Source organism: Triturus cristatus, chromosome 9, assembly GCF_964204655.1.
Source record: "Triturus cristatus chromosome 9, aTriCri1.1, whole genome shotgun sequence".
Taxonomy (NCBI): domain Eukaryota; kingdom Metazoa; phylum Chordata; class Amphibia; order Caudata; family Salamandridae; genus Triturus; species Triturus cristatus.
In genome coordinates this window covers 229,199,819-229,227,160 of record NC_140592.1, presented here as the reverse complement: position 1 = coordinate 229,227,160, position 27,342 = coordinate 229,199,819, and the positions used below count along the sequence as shown (strand labels likewise).

Below are 27,342 nucleotides of genomic sequence, written 5' to 3'. Positions count from 1 at the left end.
GCATTTCAGCAAAAAGTGGGGGAAACCATGCAGAAAGAGGGCACCTTCTTACAGCTAGTGAAAGGGTCCTAGGCATATCGTTAAGAAAATGGGAGGCGTGGGGATGTCAATTCGGACTTCACCTCTTTAATGAATTAGCTAGCGATGTTTCTGGATGGCCTTGACATACTGATAAGGGAACACTTGTCCCCGACTGGGTGTCTCCTCAGGTGTTATATCTAGGTCATTATCAAAATAAATTAACATTTTCTCAGTTTTACAAATGATAAAGCCGGATGACATTCATATTATTCATTATAACAGATAATACAGAGAGTTGGCAGAATTCAGGAGAAGGTTTGTCTGAGATGGAGTTGTGGGCCTGACTGGAATGGAGTTGGACCTTAATAGTAAGAAGAAATGTTTTTATTAAACTGCACATCTCTAATTAAATTGATGTAAACCTCAGAATTCTCGCTCTGTCTCTCAATGAAATTACTTGCTACTTCAGTTACAAACTGACTAGATTATATATGAAAGAACATGCAATGTCCATCAAAGATCTTCTTCAATCATTGACCAGATTCTTGCCAGTGATCTAGTGGGTAATCCAAAAGAGGGTAATGAAAACATGTTGCAGCCTTAGCCAATCTAGATCTAACAAAGCTAGGGTAAAACCATTATGTAATAACCCCAAAGTCTGTGATCAGACGATCAGTCTGAGTAACCTACCCCACCACCAAATTCTAATTGACTAGTTAAAAGTGGTTTCCAACAGATACAATTGTATTTTGTGGACTTTTTCACATTACTCAATGAAATGGACTACTGACAATCAGCAGAACAAGTTAGAGGCAGAATACCAGTGAGAATAACAGAAATATTTAGAGATTGATCAGAAACAGCATGTTTAGAATGGAAGTGAAGCAAACTTGAATTTTCACCAGTGAATTTAGAACATTCCAAGAAAAATCCTAATATCCCCAACAATATGCGATGAGCTGTGGGATGGAGTTGAACAGCTGGAAACAATACACTTTTGATTCAATGTGACAGTCTCTAAACTGATTTTAAAGCAACATGAGAAACACAAATAGCTCATATTAACTTGAACTAATGTCAATACCAAATGAGCCCTTCTAGAGAGATTGTCAATGAGATCTTTAATGGGTGGACTGGGCATGATTTTTAAATTTCTGACGTGGCCATGAGTTGATAATGCTACCACTTTACAAACATGTGAAATCCAAACGCAAAAAGAAAGAAATAAAGAATTACACACATAAATAATTAAATAGATAAACAAAGAGTGGTTTCTTCTAGAAATAAACAAATAGCAGACTTGGGTAAGAATGCGTAAAACTGGGTAAATGTTTCTGAGAATAATTCTTCTGTAAATTATTTACATTCATCACAGAATCAATATTTTCAATTGTAATTTTTTAGCAAAAGGTGATTTATCTCAGATGCTTTGTATTGTACCATGACTTTTCTGTGCACTGTCCTAACGATACTAAATAGACAATGTATCACTTTCTTTCTTACACTTTCCTGTTATTAATTCCCTCTTCCTTCGTTCTGTGCCTCTGTCATATCTCCAGATCGGGAAGATGGTCCATTTTTTTCACAGCAGGGCAGGTGTCCTAAGATTGTATCTGGGGTCTAAGAAAGTGCAACCTAGAAAAGACAAGAAACAGACCTTGTGGAAGACAGTACCTCTCAAATGACAGGGAATACAAAGTTCATTGTGAATCAGGACCTAATGCTAAAATGAACTCAAGCTACCTCATGGTAGTTGGTAAATATTCTCCGAGCAAGATGGGAATAGATCATCCCCTCACCATCAGGGGAAATGGTGCCCATTGACGGACATGAAAAGTCATTCTAGATATGCCATTAATGCCTGTGTCTCAAAACTGTTTTTTTACTTTCCTGTGGGTATATAGAGTGCTTTCACCTCTTTGCAAATGCTTCAAAGCACTTTCAGTTTAACCTTCCATACACGAGTCAATAGATGCCTGTTCGTCAGAGCATTAATGTATCTGTTGGACACACGCAGTGATGAACACTCGTGTCTTCAATCATAAGGTTTAGAAGAATGAATTCAAGAGGGTGGAATGATCATCTTCTGATGGATCGTATGTGGAATTTGAAGGTGTTTATTGTGTTATCCATAAGTTAAGGAGAACCTTAGTAGGAAAACAGCTGACAACTGATGGGTACGACTAAAATGAATTTATTCCTCCTGTTAGACCTGTCAGCCCTTTGGGTGGTCCCTCCTCATCATTATTTATTTTGTCCCACTTTTGCCTCAAACCCTGTTAGTATTTTTCCTTTTTTTGAGAACCACCAGACTTTTTCGTATTGATGCAGATTCAGGGAGCCATTTTATCTACCCCTGGAACTTCTGTCTGAGGGCCTGGAGCACAAAATGGTGGCCACCCATTGTCACCTGTGACATCACTGGAACCTACCAGCACCTTCCAGAACATTCAAGAACCCTGTGACAGTTGGAGGCGGTTTAGAATGTTGGGAAGGCATCTCCAGAGTTGACAGTTGGAGCTGGCAGTTGGCACCTGACTGGTGAAGAGAGAGCAGCAGAAACCTGAAGGAGGAAGGAGTGAGGCAGCAGGGGTGGAAACTTGTGCCTGGAGTGGGGTCCATAAACCCACCCTTGATACTAGTCCCTACTGACTGAGCCCAGCCTGGAGCCCTGTGTGGGAGAAAGCAGGAAAAACCATCTTAAGGACCTGGACAGCAGGAACAGGCCTTAAAAGCAAAGTACAGCAAGTTACTGACCTGGTTACTGGTAACTACCTGAAGTCCGACGTCGAGAAGCCTGGAGACCTGGAGCCCGAGGTGGAGAAGCGGCGCTGACTGGAAAGCAGACGTCGTACCCGGAGCCGCCAGAGGTCGAGAGAGGGCGCCGACGGAGGTCGTAGAGAGTACCAGAGGTCGAGGAGGAAGTCACCTGAGGTCGAGTGTGCGGCGTCGACGGGGGAGTGAAGTCCGCCCTCCGGAGTCGCCGGAGACCGAGGTGAAGCGTGCCGGAGGTCGGGAGTGGAGATCGCACTCCGGAGTCGCCGGAACCCGAGGAGAGGAGCACCGGAGGTCGGGAGTGGAGATCGCACTCCGGAGCCGGCGGAAGTCGACATCGAGCCAAGATTGCCCGACGTCATCGAACCGGAGGTCGACATCGAGCCGAGGCCGCCGACATCGAACCGGAGCCGTCGGAAATCGACATCGAGCCAAGACTGCCCGACGTCATCGAACCGGAGGTCGACATCGAGCCGAGGCCGCCGACATCGAGCCCGAACCGCCTATCGACGTCGTCAAGAACTGACTTTGCGCCGAGGTCGCCGACATCGAACCGGAGCCGCCTCACGGCGTCGACACGACTCCAGCGGCGTCGGAGTTTCATAAAAAGGGCAGTAAGTGGAATAGAGGGCGCCTAAGGCCCTGTGGAGCCCTAAGAGACCATCCTAGGGGATAAAGAGGTGTTAGGACCAGCCTGGGAGCGCCAGGGGTGGACTGAGACTGATACAGTGACCTGTGTGAGGGGTTGTGTAGTTTGGGAGAGCCAGATTCCTAGATTACCCTAGATCTACCTCAGTTTTAGCCTCAGCCTTACCCAAGCTAGGTGAGACACCCTCAGGCCATCCACCTAACCACAAGCTGTGACTGGGCCAAATCAGCCCATAGTGTTTTAAATGTGATCTGATCTTACAAATGTCATTGTTGGCTGATATTATTTATTGAGGGTACTGTATTTATTGTATTTATCTAAGTTATTCCTGTAATGTATTTATTGTCCTGAGCTAACTTATTCCTGCACAGTATTTATTCCCTCACAGTATTTATTTGACCTGATCCTATTTATTGCACCTGTAAAGTGTTATTATTTATTTGACCTGCACTTTTTAAGGAGAAGCCTTGTGTACTGTGATTGTATTATTGTTTATTTAATCAGCAACTAAGAGAAAAGAAGATAAAGAGATATATTTTCAGTATAATTTTTAAGGTGTAGTGTCGTTTTTGGAACGGATGCACGCATGGTTATTGTGTGGGTATGACGTATGCTTAACACGGTGCCTTCCTTACCGCTCGAGCCAAGCTACCACAGTATGTCTGGGAGAACACCACCACCCTTCCGGTGTGGGAGTGTGTTTTTCTAACACCTCCCAAGTCACTTCACCACAATCCAGTACTTCTAATTGGTGCCGGACCTTTGTGAACTCATGGCTGATTTTCACAGTTCAGATTAGCATCACAAGTGCAAATAAAAAACATCATGAATTTGAAGGCTACACTGCTTATTTCGAAAAGAGCTAGGCGCTGAATAACCTTTCTAAACCTTTACCTGTGCCAGTCCATGTAGGGAACAGAGAAAGAAACCCTAGAGGTTGGCTGAAAACCACACTGTCTATTTAAATGAGCAAGAACTAGGTGACATGCTTCTGATGTTAGGAGATTTTAATATTAAGCTGGTATTGAAAGAGCCAAAGAAGCATGACACATTCCCATCAGCTGAAGCTACTGCATAACATAACGAACATACACCATGATAAATGAATCTTTATCACTGCGAGCTGCAGTGTTTCCTTTCAAGGCTGTGTGATGGATAGCAAATCTTTACACATGCAAAACTCCTAATGATGTACTTTAGAGGAGATGATAGAAACTTACAATGTCTTGCTCCCTTGTATGCAGCACATCAGAGCAACATTTTACAGTGCATGTGACCGCAACAACACAAAATAATGCCATGATTATCTCATAAATGTTAACACCTCAACTTTACAAACTAAAAACACTAAGGTTGATGGGAATCTATTTTGAACAGCTGAAATCTGATCTTATTTTACTAATGGAAGAGTCTCTGATCTCTGTTTCACAAGATACTGCCATAAAACTATGAATCTGGTCCAATTAAAATACCAACCACAGACGTAATAACTATATTTAATGCACACACCTCTGTATATCAGTAGTCTCCCCATTGCTGCTTCCCTAAACATTAAAAAAGTAAAGCCTATTCTGCTAGCCTACCTCTGGCTAACAGTCCTCTGTACATCTGTTGTAAGACCTGTCAGTCTTAGGGTGGTCTTCCCTCAAACTCTTTGCCTTCACCCCTCTTATTTTTTGCTGAACTCATTTTTGTTGGCCTTAGGACTGTGTACACGTTGCCACTGCTTACCAGTGTTTAAAGTGCTTGTGCTCACTCACTAAAACATGGTAAATGAGCTTACACCTAATTGCCATATTTAATTTACTTATATGTCCCTTGTACACTGGTATACCATTTACCCAGGGCCTGTACATTAAATGCTACTAGTGGACCTGCAGCACATATTGTGCCACCCACTTAAGCAGCCCCTTAAAACTTCCTAGGTCTGCCATTGTAGCCTGAATGCAGTTTTGAACTGCCTATTCAACTTGGCAAAATAACCCCCTTGCCAAGCATTATACTCCCCTTTTATTATATATAGGTCATATATAGGTTTGGATATGTACTTTTAAGTTTTACATGTCCTGGTAGTGAAAAACTCCTGAATTCATTTTTTCCTACTGTGATGCCTACCTCTCCATAGGAAAACTTTGGGTTGCCTTATTAGATTTAATAAGTGCAAATGTTGGATTAGAGCAGGTAGGAAATTCATGTTTGGTTTCTAGGAAATTGTAATTTTAGGCTCAATTTTTAAAATGCCACTTTTAGAAAGTTCATATGTATATAGAGATGGAGGATGCACACCTTCTCTTATGTATATTTTGATCGAACATTAATCATCCTGAGGTGCGTGCGATCAGAACCCGTGGTCCGTCCCAGTCCACAGTTTGTACTAACAAGTATATGAGTAGAGCACTCATCTCGCGCTCCTCTGTCGCACTGCGTAGTGGGGAACTTTTCCCTCGTTCATCCATTAATTCATGGTAATTAATTTTGAAGTATGTGGGGTAAGAAGGGATGTTTGGATGTTGTCTGGTTAGTGGTTGGGGTAAGAGTTTAGTGGTTAAGCTCTTTTATGGCGCATTGTAGTTTTGGGCTTCACTTTTATGTTGCAGTTGGGTTTCTTTGAATGAGCGCACAAAAACATGAAGTGTGTTCAAACAACAGAAGTGGTATAATTAATTTTTCAAAGGTGTTTTAAGGGGGTTTTGTGAACAGGGTGTGGGGAGGGTAATCACGGGAGTGATATTTAGGTAGAAATGAGTTTAGGGGAACGTCAGTGGGATGGTGAAGTTCAAATAAAATTCAAGGCATTAGCATTTTGTTAGATATGAGTTTAGGTCAATTGTGAATTGTCGGTTTAGCTGTTGTTTACTTTATTGCAGTGACCCCTGACGAAGAGTCATGGTAGACTCGAAATGCATTGGGAAACGAAGTGATGAGCCTATTTGAATGTACATCCCACTGTTTGGATTACGTGTAGCTGCGCAAAGCCTGGATGGGCACACAGCATGCATTTGAAGTCTTGAAAATAAAATTCAAAATAGTGCCTTGACTCTGTCTCTGCAGTGATTCACTAAGCTTGCAAGAAGATTTGGATAAATATGGATTTTCTATTGATAAACATGGCTAATAATGAATTAATGGATGAACGAGGGAAAAGTTCCCCACTACGCAGTGCGACAGAGGAGCGCGAGATGAGTGCTCTACTCATATACTTGTTAGTACAAACTGTGGACTGGGACGGACCACAGGTTCTGATCGCACGCACCTCAGGAGGATTAATGTTCGATCAAAATATACATAAGAGAAGGTGTGCATCCTCCATCTCTATATACATATGTGCTTTGCAATTTTCCGCCCCACAGGAGTTTTGCACCCCATGGATGAAAAATTAAGATGAATTACAATTAAGTTTCTCACAGCAGAGACAGCGCTAGTTTGAAATGGACTCTACGCGGTTTACAACTACACAGACGACATGTGAAAGAACAGTGATTGATTTACGAACAGTTGACTTTATTGAGGGATATATTGCTTTCTCTTTTTTCACATTAATGCTTTTCAATGTTGCTCTTTTATTCATTATTTGTTTCTCTTAAGCAATGGAAGGTTTTGCATATGTAACGCAGTTGATTTGGGTTGTTTCGTTTTTAATGGATATAGATACAGGGGAGAGACAGCAATGGGTTTGTTAAGGTGTGTAATGGATAGCATAAATTAGGATAGTGGGTGTAGAATAAGGGTTTCACGAAGGTAATTAGGTTTTGTTTTATCACGTATTGATCCAGTTTTGATTCAATATGGAAAATCTTTTTGAGTGCAGTGTGGGAGTTGAAGTTTATTTGGACGCTGCATGGATGACTGATGCACAGGTGAGAGGAGTTGAGTCACGGGGGTGTTAAGAGGGAGAATGATTGGTTACAGGGATGAGCAACGTTTTCAATAAAACGGGAACACACGCCAGCGTGAGAGTACTAACATTGACACAAATGAGAGAGGTGAACGAGGAGGTTAGGTCGTTGACATCGGCTCTTTCACGGTAATTAATTTTGAAGTATGTGGGGTAAGAAGGGATGTTTGGATGTTGTCTGGTTAGTGGTTGGGGTAAGAGTTTAGTGGTTAAGCTCTTCTATGGCGCATTGTAGTTTTGGGCTTTACTTTTATGTTGCAGTTGGGTTTCTTTGAATGAGCGCACAAAAGCATGAAGTGTGTTCAAACAACAGAAGTGGTATAATTAATTTTTCAAAGGTGTTTTAAGGGGGTTTTGTGAACAGGGTGTGGTGAGGGTAATCACGGGAGTGATATTTAGGTAGAAATGAGTTTAGGGGAGGGTCAGTGGGATGGTGAAGTTCAAATAAAATTCAAGGCATTAGCATTTTGTTAGATATGAGTTTAGGTCAATTGTGAATAGTCGGTTTAGCTGTTGTTTGCTTTATTGCAGTGACCCCTGACGAAGAGTCATGGTAGACTCGAAATGCATTGGGAAACGAAGTGATGAGCCTATTTGAATGTACATCCCACTGTTTGGATTACGTGTAGCTGCGCAAAGCCTGGATGGGCACACAGCATGCATTTGAAGTCTTGAAAATAAAATTCAAAATAGTGGCATGACTCTGTCTCTGCAGTGATTCACTAAGCTTGCAAGAAGATTTGGATAAATATGGGTTTTCAATTGATAAACATGGCTATTAATGAATTAATGGATGAACGAGGGAAAAGTTCCCCACTACGCAGTGCGACAGAGGAGCGCGAGATGAGTGCTCTACTCATATACTTTTAGAAAGTTGGCATTTTGCTGTCCGTGCTAATTTGTGCCTGCCGCTAGTTCCTGGGCTACATGATTGGGTGTAGTTGACAGTTGGACTATGTACATTCTTCCCAGATAGCCACACTATAAATGAATTGGGTGGGCCTGTATTGGCCATATCTGGCAGGATGGTGGGGGCCGGGAGGCGGGACACAGCCCCATTTGCAAATAAATAAGCTGCGCCCCGCCTTCACATGAAAGATTTCACACTAGTGCATTGTGCCTGCAGCCAGCTGGAGCCAGGGCAGGGGAGACAGGAAATTCCAAGCACTTCAAAGAGAAACTTTAGAATCTTCTCCCTACTTCAAAGATGGCACCAAGTATAACCAGCATCTGCAATGCAATAAGTCTCGCATTTGCAATAGTTAAGCTATTGCCATTGTGAATGCATTTTATTTATGTGTTTACAAAACCTGCATGCGCTGCGTAAACACCGCTTGCAGGTTTTGTAGCTCGAGTCAAACAGGCCACAATCCCTACACAGGCAGAGAGAATTCTCTCAGTAGGTAGATTTCTTGTCTCTTTTTCTGTCCAAGCATCTCTCGGGCTAGAAAGTGGCTGAGTGGCATTTCTTCACTTTGGCTGTGACTGGTGGGACCTTTGAATCAAATCAGTAAATAGTGATCCTTCAAAAGACATGATGTGACATCTGTTCTTAACCCTCTCTTTCTCACTTCTTAACTTGACAGAAATCATGGTTGGATTGACCACTTTCCTGCCTCTTAGTTGTAGCAGCAACTCAATTTTCCTCATACTAATCCCGGCCAGTCTCCCTTTATCCAAGCAAGTATCTCCTCTCAACCCCTGATGGTTATCCCAATCTAAAGGTTCATATGATCTCCTTTCACCTTCCCCAGTACTTCTGCTGCAAGAAACTAATACAGGAAGCCACAAAAGGTGGGCATGAAGAAGTCTGGACACACAGGTGCAGGTCTGGCTGGGAACAGAAGTGACTTAGAGTTCTGGTTTTGGAGCCCATCGGAGGCTGGAGGCCTTTGGACGTGCAGAAATAGGGTGAGCAAAGGGAAAGACACACTCATGACAACAGTAGAGAGCCATCATTATGCACCTAACAATATGTCCTCACCCAGACATCTTGGGCCTTTTTCCATCCCCTTATCTATTCCAGTTAAATGACCACAGAAAATATGGGACATCAAACCATCCTCCTGGTCCCCAGCACAGTCCCTGCTGCCCCTGATCCCAAGTTCAGGGGCAAGGAGGACGGCAACTCCAAAGTGCACTATCCTTTCAAACCATACACAGAACTGAAAAATGGCAGGGATGTGGTAGCTGTTAGAATGCAACCATGCAATAAGACCAAAGACAGTCCTCATGCAAGGTGAGACCCTCTTGCCACTGCACCAAATCTTACGGAGAAGAGAACAGAAGGGAAACATCCCTCTTGAACCTTTTCAAATCGCTCTCATTTGGTAATGCAACCATACTTCTATCATTGACAACTCTTGACATATGAAGCTTCATCAGACTCCCTATGGCTACACATCCAGCCCCAAAGGCGGCGTCCTGATCTCCACACTGAACATAGTGGCAGCGAGCATGACAAGGAACCTCTGTATTGAAGCTGACCTGTTCCAAGTACTGATAGACTGTTTGCTACACAAACCTGTAAACTTTGGTTGTACCTTTTTGATTATTTTATAGAAAATAGCATTAGTTTGTTTTTAACACTATTAAGCACATCACTTTCTGGCACATGCATCAAGGAAGGCTTTTGCGATTCCTTAATTGCTATTAGTAAGGAATCGCAATTAAGGAATCGCAAAAGCCTATGCATGAAGGAATCGCTATAAAAATAGCGATTCCTAAACATTCCTTAATTGCGACTCGCAAATTTCGAGTCGCAATTAAGGAATGGCTTCCCATGCATTCCTATGGGCCTACAGGCCCATAGGAATGAATGTGAATTGCACGCGCAATATGCGAGTACCTATTAGGTACTGGCAAATTGCGCATGCAATTTCAAGGGTGCAAGGGTGTAAGAAGAACACTTTGTTGCACCCCTGAAATTGTAATGTGCACCCATTTTGCGCATACACATGCCCCAAGGGCATGTGTATGTGTAACATGCAACTTTGAAAAATGCACTTTAGTGCATTTTTCAAAGTTTTCGCTATTTACCACCTGGCATTCTTTTTCAGTAAATAGCGTACCCTAATAGCAAAATCGCTATTTTAAATGGCATCTTGCATTGCGATTCCTTAAATGCAATCACAGCGTACCCTAATAGCAAAATCGCTATTTTAAATGGCATCTTGCATTGCAATTGCGATTCCTTAAATGCAATCACAATTTGAGATGTTTACATTTGGGATGATGCATCCCAAATGCACAAATACCGGTCGCAAAGGGGCAGATTCTGAGAATCTGCCTGTTTGCGACTGGTTTTTACCTTGATGCATCTGGCCCTTTGCAATTAAAGTGTTTTTCATTGGAATTAAGTGCAGCGCTGCTGTGAAAAGCAACACTTTGAATAGCTTGTCTTTTATAGATGGTCTCAAAACAACTGAAATTATCAAAAGTGGGGGAATGAAATATGAAAGGGTGGTGGAGTGAAAAGCATACTGGGAAAGGTTTGTTCTACTTGCCAAATTGGTACCAGCATATATCGAGGAGAGTGAACCCCCCACCATTCTCGAGACAAATCTCTTAGCTGTACCACTATCCTAGCCCTAATAAAACGGCACCATTCTGGGATAGGAGGTCATTTTAGTTCACTGCACTTTTTCACAGATACCACTGTGTCTCTACATCAAGAGACTCTTACTCCTGGTGGAGGTAAGACCCAATGATGAGGCTACCAGCTATTAGCACATCAGTAGATAAGAACTTACTTCTGGTAGAAACCAGCTCTTGAGGGTCACAATATAATTTGAAAGATATTTTTGTCTCGAGAATGGTGGGAGTTCACTCTCTGTGATATTTACTGAAAAAACTGCAACACTCATCAACTCACCTTAAATTTAACACGTTTCCAACCACTATACAAAAACCATGCAATCAGAGGGGTTATCCCTACATCCTTAACTCCTAATCCCTTAACCAATAAATCCTTTACCCGTACTCTTAACACCCATACCCTTTATCTTATATTCTAAACCCTTTACCCTATTCAATTAACCCCTGTCCCCAAGCCTTAACCTTTATACATGATATCCTTAACCCATACACCCTAAACTCTTAACTCTCAAACCTATACCTCAAGTCCATAATCCTATATACCCTAAACCCCTAACCCTCTGGCCCAGATCTTTAACGCTATATCCTTTAATCTGTCGCCATATACTTTAATCTATACCATTCACTCTTTTTTTTTTTTTTTTTTTTTTGAAAACCTTTATTTACAGTTCAATAAGAACAAGTATGGGCCTACAACCCCCCAGGGCCGGCCGCTAAGCAATCAGAGCAATAACGACAAGTATAAACACAGGCAGCACTTCGGGGAGCAAAATCGTACTGCTAATACTGTGAACAGCATAAGTAGGGCACCAGGAGAAAGAGGTTTTCATTTTATGATGAAACAAGGCAGAAGGATCAGGTGACAAGCAATTTTGAAACAACGATCACGGATATGCAGAGTAATGAACGTTAGCGATTTACAGCAATCTATTCGGTCAATGGCGCAAACACAAGAACATCAGGATGGGGAAAAACATAATATACAGTTGCGCCCGCAGTCCCCCGCCAGAACTCCCCAAGAACACCCCGGAAGTTGTGAACACATGGAACGGCAACGAGGCATAGCAAAAGGAGGTGTATCACGCTGATCCCAGAAAAAGAAAAACAAAAAGAATCGGAGAAGAAAAAGGAGGCCATGGAAAAAAAGGATGAAAGAATACAGAATCCCCTCCCCCAACCCCCCACCCTGCACCTCTGCAGATGAGTACGGCCCCCCCCCAGCAGTGTGCCTGTCGCCCTGGAACCAGACCCGAAATGTAGGAGAATAGGGAAAAAGAAGTAGGAAAGGACCCCCACCAGACGGGGGGGTAGAGAAAGTATTTATAAACTGGAGGAGGGCCTTCATAACAGACCCCCGGCTTCTCCCTCCCGCACGGTAAGGTTCCCCTAAAGTGAACAAAGAACGGCACAAAAACAATCTTCTCAAACCACGATGGGGAGCATTATGCACCTATTGTGCCAGTAGCCATGTCAGGAGAGCACACCACCCCAAGCCCGCCCGTCCACTAGGCGACCACCCCCGAGGGGCCAGCCTCATCCCTGACCACTCTGTGGAATTCTGCCCATGCCAACCCCTCGACCCAGCACCATACCCAATGTTCCTAGGCAGAGGAATGTCCAACAACGACAGAGAAGCGACGCACACAGGTGGGGTGGAAGTCTCTGAGCATCTACACAGTCCGCCGCGTGAGGAAACAGGCTTCCCAGTGCTGCCCTAGGATCTGCACTGCACGCAAGGTTCAGGAAGGCAGAAGCAGCCAAAGCAGACATTAGTTGCTGGAGTTGTCTCTGGGTCGCAGGAGGGCATGCACGTATACCATTCACTCTTAACCAATACTCATAGCCTTAACTTCTGTATCCGTAACCCAGTATCTTTATACCCTATACCTCAATGCTATACTCCTCATCCTTAACCCTATACACCAAGCCCTGAGTCGTATACCCTTAACCCAAAACCCCTAACTCCATACCCTTTCCCAACCTCTATCTGTTAACCTCTTGAATCTAAACAGCTACACCTCATTCCCTTAATCACTAGCCTTGTAACCCCTATATCCTGAACACTATACCCCTAAACCTTTGTTCCTACCCCTTAGCTCCTTAACCCATAACACCTGAATGGCCTAACCCGTATACCTGAAACCCTAAACCCTACATCCCAAACCCTTAATCCCTAAATTTATACCCCAGACCAAATACACAACCCCATACCATTAAACCTTTTCACGCTGTTCTCGCTTCATTATATTTTGGGAACAAGTACTATAAGAAGCATTCTTTGTTCAAAGTATTTATTTTCAGAACTAACCATTGAAAACTATTATTAAGTGTTGCTTTTAGAATTTTGAGGCAAAACCCAACGTTCCTGCTGTGATCATCTGATGTAGCTGTTTGTCAGTTGGCGATTACACTTGTTACCACTACAAGTTTATGGGATATATTGTCCTTGCAAACCATAAATCGAGGTATATAGCGCACTCTTCATCGTCCTGTATCCTAATGGGGATAATAGAAGATTCTGCTAGAGTATTCTATCGGCATACACCGCCCCAGACCACCAGTTACACTGCAAACAGCCCTAGCTCAATTTTCAGAATTATTCTGCCACCTCCTGGCTCCATAGCTCGTAGTGAGGGTAGAAGATGTATAATTCAAAAGCTCAGTAGGGTCAAATAGGGTAGAATGTAATTCCCATTCCTGAATCAAAAATGTGGTCATTTGCTCTTGACGGCCTAGACATGCAAGAGTCTGGGCTTCTTATCTTCACCTACTCCCAATTCCTCCACATCCCCCAACCTCTCAACATTCATCACAACTCGCCTAGTCCAGGGGCTACCCTGTCAAAGGACTAATGTATCTTTCCCGATGCCCTCCCCATTGCTCCCAGAATCCCTTGACCTGAAAGTGTAGCCCTAAGAGCAGGCCAGCAAAGGCACACAACTGACCCTTCACACAAGAAAGAGGATGAGTTGTATTACCACATCGCACTTAAGGGCACTAGAGGCAATTGCACTGAAATGTAATTTCCAGTGCTGTCATAATTGTGCTAATAAGTATTTTTAAAACTTAAAAAAATCCTACTGTCTCTTATCATAATGATAACTTACTCATTCCAAACATCCGGCTGTAGGATTACGATTCCAGTACACAGAGGGCCATTTCATCCACCACCGAAGACACCCATGTCCATGAGTCTTAGCCATGGAGAGAGGGCAATGTTGGACAAGTTATCCATGACACATGCAAATAATGGCGAAACGGTCATCTGAAAGTGAGGCACAAATTGGAGAAGGTAATAAGGCAGGTTTTATGGGCAGAGGGAATCCCGCAGCAAAAACTGGCAGATAGTTCTGAATCTAAAGAGTTACTGATATCATTAATTTCATTGTTCCACACTGATGAGTGGGTATTCCTAGGGACGACAGCATTGGCCCCCAACTGATGTACTCTTAGAACAGGCAAATGAAATGTGCATACATGCAGGCATAGCAGTTGGAGCAGGAAATGCTTATTCTGATTCTTGATGATGCTGATGGTGAAACACTAAACAAAATGATTCAGTGTACGTTGAATATGTTAAAAATATATTACAATGATTCCTCTACAAAATTGTCTTGATTGGAAGCACCTCAGAAATACGACAGTAATACCTGTGAGTGGTGAGTCATGGAAACCTGGACTCTGCTAGCTGTTGACGTTTTATATTCCAACTTCTAAGCATCTTGGGTGTTGTAGTTCATGGTAATGGTTGCTGACTTATCTGCAAAACAACTTTGTTTTCACTTCTGATATCCGGGCACTACTGATAGTTTGACGTGACTGCTTTTAAAAGCATATCATAATGTTTGCTCCACATGTGAGTGGTGAAGCGTCTTCTGCAGGCGCACATCTGGAATTTGGCATTTAAACAGCTTGTGGCGTTTGTGTGCACTTTATGGTTAACTTATATAAAAATGTTAGATTAGCCAATGAAATTGTTTCCATGTTTAGTGAGTGTTTGCCAGGCCCACCAAACAGCTCAAAAGTCAAAATCTCCAGCTATTCAGGTTCAAATAAAATCAGGGGAGCAACACCAAAACGATTAATTTCCTTACACCAGCGACTATACTAATAATACAGAGGAAGAACTCTCACTGGCACGCCAAATACTGCTCTGATACTTTTTGGTGTAAGTTTCTGTAGGTATTGTTGTAACTTTAGCAGAATGTTACAACTAACAACTTAGGGGGGGATTTACTAAGATTTTACGCCATGTTTGCGTCACAAAAGCGATGCAAATTGGCATAAAATCTTTTTGTCCTGAGTTACTTTTCAGCGCTAATCTTGTTTAGCTCTAGAAATAACGTCAAAGTAATGCAAAATGGCGCATAGCACTGCTTTGCATTACTTAGTGTCAAGGGGGCGTACCATGGGTGAAGCATGGGCATTCCCATGCAACCACCTAAGGTTTCTGACCCTAAACCCAATTTACTAAACAAAGTAGACTGGGTTTAGTGTCAGAAAACTGCGCCTTTCTAAAGTAGGTGCAAAAAACGGTGTGGGCAGGGAGCTCTCTGCTCCCATCAAAAGGAATCGTGGGGTTCAACAAGGCTGCATCCTTGCCCCCTTTTTATTTTGTCTGTATATCAATGATTTAGAAAGCTATATTAACCATGGGAATGTCGATGCCCCCAAGATAGGTACCAGAAATACCCCGTCATTACTTTATGCCGATAACTGTGTCCTAATGTCTAGAACCAGTGTGAGCCTACAAAAGTTAGTGACCAGGTTTAATGATTTTATGAACGAACTGGGCTTAAGGACTAACATAGCGAAATCTTTCACTATGGTGGTTGGTAAATCCCCCACCATTTTAAAATCATGTTTTATCAATAATGAAAAGTTATCCTATGTCCCAACTTTCTCGTACCTGAGAATCCCGTTCGATCAGAAGAGTACATGGCACCATCTAATCGAAACAAGGTTCAGTAGTTTCAATCAAAATCTGGAGGCGATATTCAGGTTCACGAAGAAGTTAGGCTCAAGACCAATTAACCCAATAATTAACATTTATAAGACTCGCTTGTGCTCTCTTACTTTGTATGGGGCTGGAGTATGGGGCTCTTGCAATCCGGCGTGTCTTCAAACAGTTGAGAACAACTTTATGAGATGTTTGACAGTTCCCAATAGTCTTCCTGCCATTGTCTGTCATAGTGAACTTGGTTTGACCCCTTTGTCTTTTCGCGTACAAATTGCACCAATTTTACTGTGGCACTCAATTTGGGCGAAGGAAGACCCAGCTCTTAACCCTGCCATTATTTTAGATTGTTTTAAACTTGACTACATGTTGAAGATACCTTGGCTCAGCTACAGAAAAAAAACAGTTAGACTTTGAGGTTGGTGGACTGTTTTTATAATCCAGCTAATATTGCTAAGCCCTCATAAACTAAATTGAAAAAGGATCTTCTGACTTGTCTAAAGCTATCCAGGGAGCACCTAGAGTTGACAAAAAAGAGAGTCTTGGAACACTCGCTCCTAGTACGTTCTCCTGGTGTTGAGTCTTGTCTATTTTTTTTATCTCAGTCACACAAAATTGTTTCAGCCTATCAGATTCAGGTTTGGCATCTCGCACTTTTTGGTTTCTTATCCCCGTAAAGTTTATTGTGATGCTAAACCGGATCTGTAACCTTGCGACTCCAAGTCCACATAGAGTACGCTTCATTTCTTGTTCTTCTGTCAACTCTATATCAAGCCAAGGCGTGATTTTATCATTCCTCTTCTAAAGTTTTAAATATTAGGACGTGACGGCCAGCTACATTTCTGCAGCTGTTCCTTTGCGTAATGTCATTGCGAAATGATCTTCTTTGTCTTGTCTGAATGGTTTATTTTTGGATTTTATGGCCTACGGGACGGGGGCTCCGCATGTAGTTTATTACACACTGTTTTTAGTTTAAGCTGCCATTTCATAGATGTATCAATTTATTGAATCATCCTTACTATATCCCGATTATGAATTATTACTGCTTTGAAGTATTTTACCCATTGTCTGTATCATATTTTTAACTCATATTTTAAATGTTTTTGCTTTATGCTGCATTCTTTTATGGCTGCAAGTCAGCCGAATAAAGATATTTTGACTGACTGACTAGGTGCAAGGAACGAGAAATGCTTTCATTTCTCCTTCCTTTTCCGACTTTGCATGTGTACTGCATTGTACAACACGCATAGAAAGAAGGAAAATGTTTGAAGTAAGTCTCAGCATAGTACTGTGTCTATTGACTTACAGGGTGACTGGTTGCAGTGCTATTGAGGTAGGGAGACTCACCCCACTCCCCAACATATGACCAAGGTCAACAAAATAATGAACTTATATCCTCCAGCACACACTGACATCAGAACGCAACCAGCTCATAAGTATTTGCTGATATTTTCACAGTTATCTTTGTTTCTTTCAATCTTTTTGTGCAGATCTTTAGTCACAAAGCCCAGTTCTTTTTCTGCCCTTAGCCACACTGCCAACACATGTTTCGTTGCATAAAGGGAAAAAACTTGCGAGTTCCTCAGGGCTAAAAAGAATATTGAAAATATACTCCATTGTAATGCAATTATTACTTTTTTCCTGTTATTTGCACCCCAATTGTGGTGACATTGGTGTAACATATTGCCTAAATTATTGTTCCTCTTAGTGACATTGTAGTGGAAATCCATGCACATTGTTATGCTGTACAGTTTGAAATCATTCCAGTTATGCATTTTGTAACAGTAAATGATATAGTATCCATTCTTAATTCCAAGCTCATATATTCCGAAAGGCAATGTGATGACATTGCAGTTCAAACGCTAATCCTTCACCTTGTGCCCATATCAATCATATTATCGTGCAAAATACCTCTATGTGAATTTTCCTTATTCGTGGTAGCACTAGATTGGAATTATTTAAATTATGTGCCTGTTTTCTTTGATAAAATCTTGCTATCAAAAAGTATAAAAGTATAAATGAGAGCCACAATGCCACTATGTAACAATCATAATTAAGACCTATTCTGGTAGTATCCCTACATACAAGTCTCACCCGATCTTTGCTAAAAAAAAGTGTACCTGACAGCCGGTTGTAATTCTATCCCGGAGTTGATATATTAGTGCTGTGGGTATTTTTTGAAAATACGCAAAGCTATAGTCCGATATTAACATTGATCGCCTAAAGATCCAAACTATAATGAAAAAACATTCTTTAAAACTCAACCCTGTGCTCTTGATTCAAATTTACTCTTGATTGCAGTATAGCAGCTTTCAACTTGTGTTGCAAATACTGGTATATCCCGTATCCTTGAAACACAATCACAAATGATATGTGAGTAAATGCCTGTCTATCTCCAAAGCTAACAGAGCACTGTTCCAAAGTTCTGTTTAAAGTGTATAAAATTTGTAATATGCTTACCAATACGGCGCCACAAGCTTCCTTGTGCAGAGAGCGCGTACGCTCTGCCTCTGCATGTGAAGCAATTGACGTACCGTCGCATCAAAAATCCAAAGAGAGAAAACACAAACAAATTCTTTGTTTGTTCGATGTGTTGATCCAAATTGCGGTCGCCATCTTGGAATATCTATTTGAGGTATTCCTGATTTTTCTAACAGTTGTTAATCATGTGACTCTTATTCTGTCTCCAATATGTTAGATAGCATCACATTGCATTGTTGATCTCTCTTGCACAAAAACATACCCCAAGGGTTTATAATTCCCTTTATGCACTCAACTGGTCCTTAGTGTGTGCCTCATGTGCACATTAGTCAACTGCTTTCAAGGGTGTAATCTATCACTTATAGGTATCCCATTATAAAGGATACACAGCTGGATCTGGCATCTCATTGATACTGTGTCAGGCAGTTCAGGGCAACCTTCAAATTACATTATATTGACATATAATTCACTTGGCTATATAAAATTGGCCATATCTTAGCCTAAGGCGTCATGGTTACGTATCATTCTCGTCCATTTCTCATATGATGAACTGCATATTTTGTACTGGAAAGTTATCCTTCCAGTACAAAACCTATGCTAGACTCACGGAGACACCCTTGCATCCTGGCACTGAGATGTCCCTCTGGCACACAGCATCTGATTTCAGTGCCAGCGCTAGGGAGCGGGGAAGAGAGTGCCTTATTTTAGTAATTTTGGTGCTCTCCTCCTCCCTCCTTTTCACGCACACAGCATTTACGGCTGCTGCACTGCGCTGTGTGAAAAAGTAGTAAATCTCATCCCTAGTATCTTCAACCCACCCGTGAAGTTCAGTCACACCACCAACACAATGCATAATGTCAAGCAGTGCCAAATATAGTGTCATGTAGTGGCAAATTAATAAACCTCCCAGCCACTTCCTGTGATGGTCTCTCCCCCACCCTCTAATCTAGTCAGTACTCACTTTCTTCCTAACCAAAGATTTGTGATGTTAAGTGTTGTATAATTCTCTTTTTCCATTGTACATAGGGCTACTCGGGTCATGTTGTGTAGGGCTGAGACCTCTGGCCTGATTAATGGTAAATAAAAGTATATTAAAATTAATTAATGATAGCCCATTGTGTGACAAATTGATGCAAGTATTAATAGAAAGCAATAGTTTGAAATCTTTTGACAGGAGGATATATCTTTCTAAATATACACTTAATTTGGAACCAAATCCATCTTTCTCTCACTGCAATGTTTGCGCAGACTTGTGGTCACATGCATTGAATGGAAAGAGAGGATCAGTGGTCCTTGTAGTGCAGTCATATGCCACCCAAACTGGTGCATGTGGATATGTACTGTAACTACAACATACAACCAAGTGATCACTCAAAAACCCATAAAGACTAATAGTTGGATTATATCGAAATACCTTTCCAAAGACTGGGCTATGCCGAAGAAGATAAATTACAGTTGTGGATCTTGATGTTTATCATCTGGGATAGTAAAGCACATGAATCCATAAGAAATATCCCTTCCATAAAGTTTTTGTCTTTAAATCTACCTTTTTGTCCCCACTATGGGTTTTGCTATTGATTCTGTCCAAGTAATCGTGTCCACCCAAGCACTGCACTATGTTCTATTATTATCAAGTTACAAAGCTATGTATCTCCTACCAGCAGGCCACATTGTTAACGAAGGCTTCCTATGACTTCACAGCATTTAAACCTAGCCCTCTATATTCGACTCCCGTCCTATCCTAGTAGGACATGAGTCAAATATAGAGGGCCATATCATATGAAGCGAGTACTCTGAGCACTATGTTTAGACTGGTGTCTTAAGTGATTGAACAGCAGGAGTAGCTTGCTTTGACAACACTAGACAGTGGTAAATGGTTGTTTGTCACAGGCAGGAAATTTCAAGGCATGTACTGCTTTTGGGTGGATATATAGCAGCATTTGTTGACATGCCTAAAGTAAACGATTGAATATAACGCAGTAGCAAAAACAAAGCAACATAACAACACAATGAAAACATAACAGGGCACAGAACATAAATTGATAACCACAGGACATCAAAGCAAAATGACTGGCATTGAGGCAGCACAAAAACATAGCAGCACAAAAAAAGACAGAAAATATCACTACTTCCACAAAATAGCACACAACAAACGTGCATAAACATTCTTGTCACACATAACCACCCGCCGAATACTGTTTTCATAATATGGTGATAAATGGTGTTAGGAGCAAGCCCTGCCACAGAAGACATGACATAGCAACAATCAAAAATGTGTGATCCTGCTCAGGATCTTTATTTTACAGGCGTATCCACTTGACTTTATAGTGCCTTGTCTTACCTTACACACATCCAACTTCTTATTCACTTGCTACTGTTTTTGTGAAACAGAATGCCCAACTCTGTTTACCCTCTAGAACTCTACCACACAGGCTTTATTTCTATTATGAGTTGAAGGTCCTTATAGAGTTTGTGATATATATCAGCAGGTACTTTAAACAGGCCACTAGTGGACCATCTGTAAAATAACCTTGTTCTCCAGTCTCCAGCTTTTGACACTTCTCAAGTGGTTCCTTTTTTCCTGGTCCATCTTTCCTTTTAAGGGGATTTGATCCTCTTTTTTGAAGTCAAGTTCCATGAGAATCTTTATTGGGCAGTTTGTCATATCTCTTCCAATGCAATAATCATATCCAATAGTTACTGGTTATCACCAGAGATCGGCCTAGTTCTGTGGTTCACCTAATTCCCCCAATTTTCCATAGGTTTCTCCTATATTTAGCAGTTAGCTTGTATTTTGTGGTTGTATATTGGATCTAATGCTGCCCTAATCTAACTATTCTCCAATTCCGTCTTTAAGATACCAGGTACTAAACTTTAGCATCTGCCCTCTTTGTCATGGGACTAATCAATGATCTAGTAATTATCAATATTAATTAATATAATACCTCCTTTTTTGTCTCCCTCAATAAACCGTGGGCACCCATGGACAAGGTTATCGGCTTTGCTATGCACACCGTTTTCAACCTCCAGCACCTTAGTTTCGACAGCAAGTTGAGTGACTCTACCAAAAACAGAGCACTATATAAACTTTTAGGGATGTTTTATATAGTGCGCTCTTCTTGTTAAAGAGCCATCCGACATGCTGTCGAAAATGATGAGTTGGTGTTTATCTTGCGAGTTTGAAAAAGGTGTGCAGGGTAAATCTAATAACTTATCACTACTAGTCTTGGACACTCCACTTGGCACTGTACCCTAATGTCTTTGTAATTAGATAGAATAACTCACTCAGCCAATTAAAAATGGGGGGGGGGGCCTGGTTGACTAAGCGCCAGAATTGGGTGGAAAGCCATCGAATAAGTAGCATGGTATTGGAATAGACAAGAGAGCCATCCATTCATGAGCCACTCTAATTATATGCTGAAGCATTAGTTAGAATGCTGTCAGCAACAGACAGCTAGAGCTGTCTGTAGCAAGACTCCAACAATAATTTAAATAGCCATGGGGATGTTCTTCGTCCAAAAAATGGATCTGAATGGTTCTGGAAGGTAATGGTCTGTACCAAGTTTGTACTTCTTTTCTATTTGAAATGCAAAGGTATCACTCAGTACACAATCAACATTTCATTTCAGCAGCTCAACATAGTCAAAAGGGTGGCCTGGAATTGCCATACACAAATGTATCTCGTTATGTTTTAATGCAATGCACTTTATTACGAGGAAGGCTTTTTGATTTGTTTTACTCACATTTTAGTTCAAATTTGTGAGATATATATACCTATTCCTAATGGGCATAATAACATAAATAACCAAAAATAGACGTATTTATTGACCACTAATCACAACAGTAACCGTACCCAGTGTTATGGAATGTTTTCCCCGTGTATTGAATTAAAAACATAAACACAAGGAGAAAAGTAATCTACGCATAACAAGCTATATTCTAGCTAAATTGTAAATGTATTTCTTTTGTTTTCCTCCACAGGTGCCCGTGCCAAAAGAACTGGAGTAATGTTAGCAATTCATTGGGGAAAACAACTATTACTGAAGATCATTCAAATATAGCTTTCACTGCCCTCTAACAATCTTCTTCAAGCAACCAAGTTGATAAACGTACACAGTGAACAATGCTGCTCTGGCATAACCGAAAAGGAAGACCTGTGCCATCAACTGTAAAATTTGATGACTCTGAATGCTACATCTCAATACCGGTTTCCTCAGTTCATTAATATCAAACTCTATAACAGATCTACATGATAAATAAAAAATGAAGGAAGAGCGGAGTTCTACGATATGATATACATATATCTGAAAGCGTTATTCTCATCTTGGCCTTTCTCCCAAAGCACAGAATCTTCTTTGTGCAGCAATGCTTCCTGCTAAGTAACATTTAACATCACCATAGTGTTGCCCCAACTAGTTCTAAGGAGCTCTCGGAGCCTTGGGAGAAAGACAGTCAATTTAGTAATTCAGTTGACTTGGCCAGGTGGATTTAGTTAAAAATAAAGTAGTTTCTCTTATAGAGTATTCATCCTTAACCCTAACCTGTTCCGTCCAGTTCTGACCATTGGTATGTTATGCGGATTTGTAGAATGTACTGTCACCCATGAGGGTATCCAGGTACAGAGCAGGTGTGAGTCTCGCCAAACCTAGAGCATAGTGGGACTACTCTAAAAGCCAGGTCTTTGGCTTGTTGCGGAATTCAAGAAGTTAGGAGAAGGCTCTTATGTGTAGTGGCTGGTTGTTTACACTTTAGGAGTGATGGAGGAGAAGGCTCGACCACCAGATCTGGCTTTCTGTATGCACAGGATGTGTGCAAGTAGGAGAACGGACGAGCTGAGGTGTCTGGAAGATATGTGGAAGCAGATGAGATTGTTGAGGTATGCTGGGCCATGTTATTAAGTGCCTTGAAAGTGTGCCTGAGGATTCTAAAATGTGTTTGTTTGTATATTGGGAGCAATTGGTGCTCCTTCAGGTGGAGTGTGGAATGTGGGAGGTTGAAAATGATTCTGGTAGTCGAGTTCTGAATTGTCTGCAACCTTCTGGTGAGTTTAGTTTTTATCCCAGCATTCTTATGCTGAAACTGTTGTATGCTGGTTTTCGTCTCGGCATTGAAAGTTGTCTGTCACTAATGACCTCCTTTCTGAGTTATTGCTTCCATCCCAAATTCACAGCACCGTGGACTTAACATTCATAAGCGTTTGTCCCACCATTGGTAGGTGCAAGCACAGTCACATAAATCGGCCTTTATAATCGGTCTTTCTGTGAGTCATTTTTTTTTTTACACTGCTTTCTGCGATCTGAAAGACTCCTTCTAGGAGGGAGCAATCCATAAAATGCAATACATTTGCATGCATGCTCTCTTCAGACGTGAACCTCACTTTATCCAGCTAGGATTGCCGAATCCATCTTGATACAGGTCTCTGGACTAGAACTGGACATCAGAGCCCAGGGTGTAGTTCCACACATATAAAGCATACATTCCAAATAAAAAAATGCTGAAATCCCACCTAAAATATCTCCCTATAAAAAGATAAACCTGAACTTCATTCCTTAAAACAGCCAATCTCACTTCCACTCATTTTAATACAGGCTTATCATATTTGGGTGCAAAAGCTTGATTACAGCTTTACGTGCAGGTCGAATTGTTTTTGTATAAAGGCATTTTTGTAGGGTTCAAATTTTCCTAGTCTTTAGACCTGATTCTCAAACTGCACTTTGTAGTACACTTTGTAGATGTAAATGTGGGAGGGGAAACAGGGGAGTGGGTGGGAAAAGGGGCAGTAACTACCGAAGGGGATGGGATTAGGGAGGTGTAAGAGGGGTTTATTGAGGGGTCCGGAAGGGGTTTAGGGAGGGACGTGACCCACCCATCCATATAAGAGTGAGCCAATTACATTACTCTGGGTGGTGGAGACATGCAAAGTTCACTTTTGTAGTAAGTTTTCACTCCGAGTTTGTGAATATCAAAAATAGTAAACTTACTACAAAATGTAACCTTACTCAAAAGTATAACATACCTTTGTGAATCAGGCACTTCATGTTTTGGAGTCTATACATTAGCACAGGAGGTTTTTGGCGTCTGAGTTTTCACGTGCAACCCAATTGATGCATGAAGGAACTTTTCATTGGGAGAGCTGCTGAAAGAGAAAAGGACAGTCAACTGCCCCCTAACTGACTGACTGTTATCAGGAGGTCCTCTTTAAGGAATCTCACAAGCTGGTTTACCAGATACGCAGTAACAAAAGAAAGTGTGAAGAAATCTAGAAAATATACTAAGAGAATGTATGAAAACTACAAGGTTTCAGAAAACCAGCCCGGACTGTGGGAGGAGGCAGTGAAGTTGAAGGTACAAACAGTTGCTTTTTTGATCTCATCTTTTAACTATTAAAGTATGAGAAAATGTACTTTTCATGAAGAAGTTTGGGCATTGATAATGTTATGTGCTGAGTATGCTGTCCAACTGATACAGACAATGAGTTACAGTCATTTGTCGAGTTACAAAGATAAGTTATGATTGCAGTAGATGCTTTTAACCTATGTATACGTCCAAATATTATTTTTGTTTCAGAAGCAGATACTGAGGCAAAATATCGAACCATGAGAAACAGTTTGATTAATATTTTAACAGTAATGTAAGAAAGAGTTTACTAGCCAAATGTATGCCTTTTTGCCATTGGTGTGAATAATAATACAAAGTGAGGTGTGGGGATTTTACCATTCTATAGGATACAAACAGGTTCAAACTTTAGGGTGATTTAAATGGATTTCCGGGCAAGAATAAAATGGTAAATTGGGGTATGTTGTTTTGATTGTGGTAATATCACAATTCTGGTAGTTGTGTAACCAGAACTGGTAATGGGGGCATTACCATAAATGTAAAATTAAATGGGGTATTGGACATGGAAACTATGTTTTGACATATTTTGTCACATTTAGAGGAGCAGAGTTCACACCATTTTTATACTGTTGCTAACCATCATGGATGTTCTGTGCTGCAAACTGAAAAACTGCTTTTCTTTATGCAACATTACAACTATCCTCTAAATGTAAGCCAACATAAAAGCACTTGGATCTACCCTTGACATGCACCTTTATTTAAAAAAAGAAATTGCCAAGAAACCCAAGGCTACATGGTGCCAGCTTAGTCTCCTGAAACAGTGAAACCCTTCCTACCGGAAGATGACTTCATAGCAACAGCACTACCCTTGGTCCACTTCCACCACTATGAAGACAGTACCATGATCAGGAGCCATAGACTCTGGTACCACTGAAGATCATTATACACACCAAGGCTCATATCATCAAGAGATTGAAGACGTTCACCCAAATCACCAGAGAACCACAGCTACAATTCTTACAAGGCAGTAGTAATGTCTGACTGAGAAACAGACCAACTAAGGAGAACAGTATCGCACCATAGGCCAGCACATCACCAGACTAGTAATGTACACTGTGTCATTATACCCCTGTAAAACCGCATTCGGTTGCAGCCTGCCTTTCACTCTGGTACAGGTGTGTGGTCAGTATGGTCTCTTCAGGTATCTCTACTTTGTCAATGTACCTATGGCTTTCCCCTTTAACATGCACTTGGAACCATGGCTAGTAACAAATTGGGGCGGTCTCACTTTGTCAGCTACTTTGAGGATAAGTTGACCAAAATTCTTTCCATGTAGGAAGAACTAAGCTGAAGTTAAGTTTCTATCTACAAAAAATATATATGTACTATAACAAAATAGTGTTATATTACGAAACAAATCTGATGTGTAACTCCACCTCGTCATAAACAAATATAGATATTTATGCAAGATGTGTGTAAATACCTACATAGGCAATAACTACCAACCTTCAATAAACAAGCTCTGATAGTTAAAATAATATAGTTAACATTTATATGAATACTTCAGTTTATCATCCTTACTCAATGAGCATAAACAACTTTCAATCTAAAGTAGTTGTTCTAATTGACTTGTATTCTTTTCTTTAATTAGAAAAAGCATAAATAAATAGTTCAGTTCATTCAAGCGCCTGGATTTCTTCACGGGCGATTAGTGCACATTACAAATAGGCATAACATAACATGCAAATTACTATGCAGTTCAGTTTTAGCCTTCAGTTCTCTTAAGTAAGAATGGTGTATATTTCACAGTGCAGGCTCTCTCAGGCCTACCTGTTGTTTACTGTATTATAACATGAAACATTCTTATTTAACTGTCGGTTAGGATATAACTATAAATAGCTCTTTCAATTGATACATAAATAGCACTTGTAACACGTCCATTCAGTGTTTGCTTTTAAGTAAAATGTAATTGCTTTTGTGCACATATCAATAATTAAAGAAAAGCAATTGTTGAGCTTCATTGCGCAAACTTGTAAATGCTAGTTTCCCACAAAAATATTTTTTTAATAAAGACAAATTGAAATGTGTACTTTGCTCTCCCATCTTTCATGAGCTGAGGTTTCATGGTTCTTGCCCAGCTTCTGATGATAAATCAATTATTAATGACCGATTATACACTGAAATAATGTACACCTTCAGTGCAACTATTTCACAGTAAACAGAGAATGCCTTTTTTTACAATGAAAACTGAAAAAGTTCCATATTAATTAACGTTAACATTTTTATGAAAGACAAGTGTCTCCAACCAGCTTCCATCTGTCATTGATCCAAGGATGTGGAATTTTATAAATATCTCCTTGCCAAGGACAGGAAGTTTCAGAAATCTACTTCTTCCATAAAATAACCCACTTGTCCCATTCGGTGCCATGCAGTGAGGTGACAAATAATGGCAGCATTCTCATTTTATCAGACCTTTGATAATGGCCTCTCTGATTATGCTAGAAGAATTCTGGAGACATTATAAATAGTTCAAATTGTTACATTTTGCAAATGTGTACATGTTTTTATACTGAAACCACTGTCAGTAATGCAAACTGAGCTCAAACCTCCGATTTAATTGGAGCACGCACC

At 40.9% G+C, this 27,342-nt stretch overlaps 1 protein-coding gene across 2 annotated transcripts in view; it reads left to right on the top strand.

Moving 5' to 3' along the window:
• LMOD3 (leiomodin 3) overlaps positions 1-24,783 on the top strand; it is a 54,411-nt gene extending 29,628 nt beyond the window's left edge. Inside the window, exon 3 of one of the 2 annotated variants that reach the window (XM_085624788.1) lies at positions 22,357-24,783. In XM_085624788.1, the coding sequence (XP_085480914.1) occupies positions 22,357-22,383 (27 nt within the window). In that variant the 3' untranslated portion in view covers positions 22,384-24,783. Of the gene's footprint in view, positions 1-6,312; positions 8,041-22,356 lie in introns of those variants that run through there. The other variant, XM_085624789.1, reaches the window with a different exon arrangement.
• Positions 24,784-27,342: the final 2,559 nt, after the last annotated feature.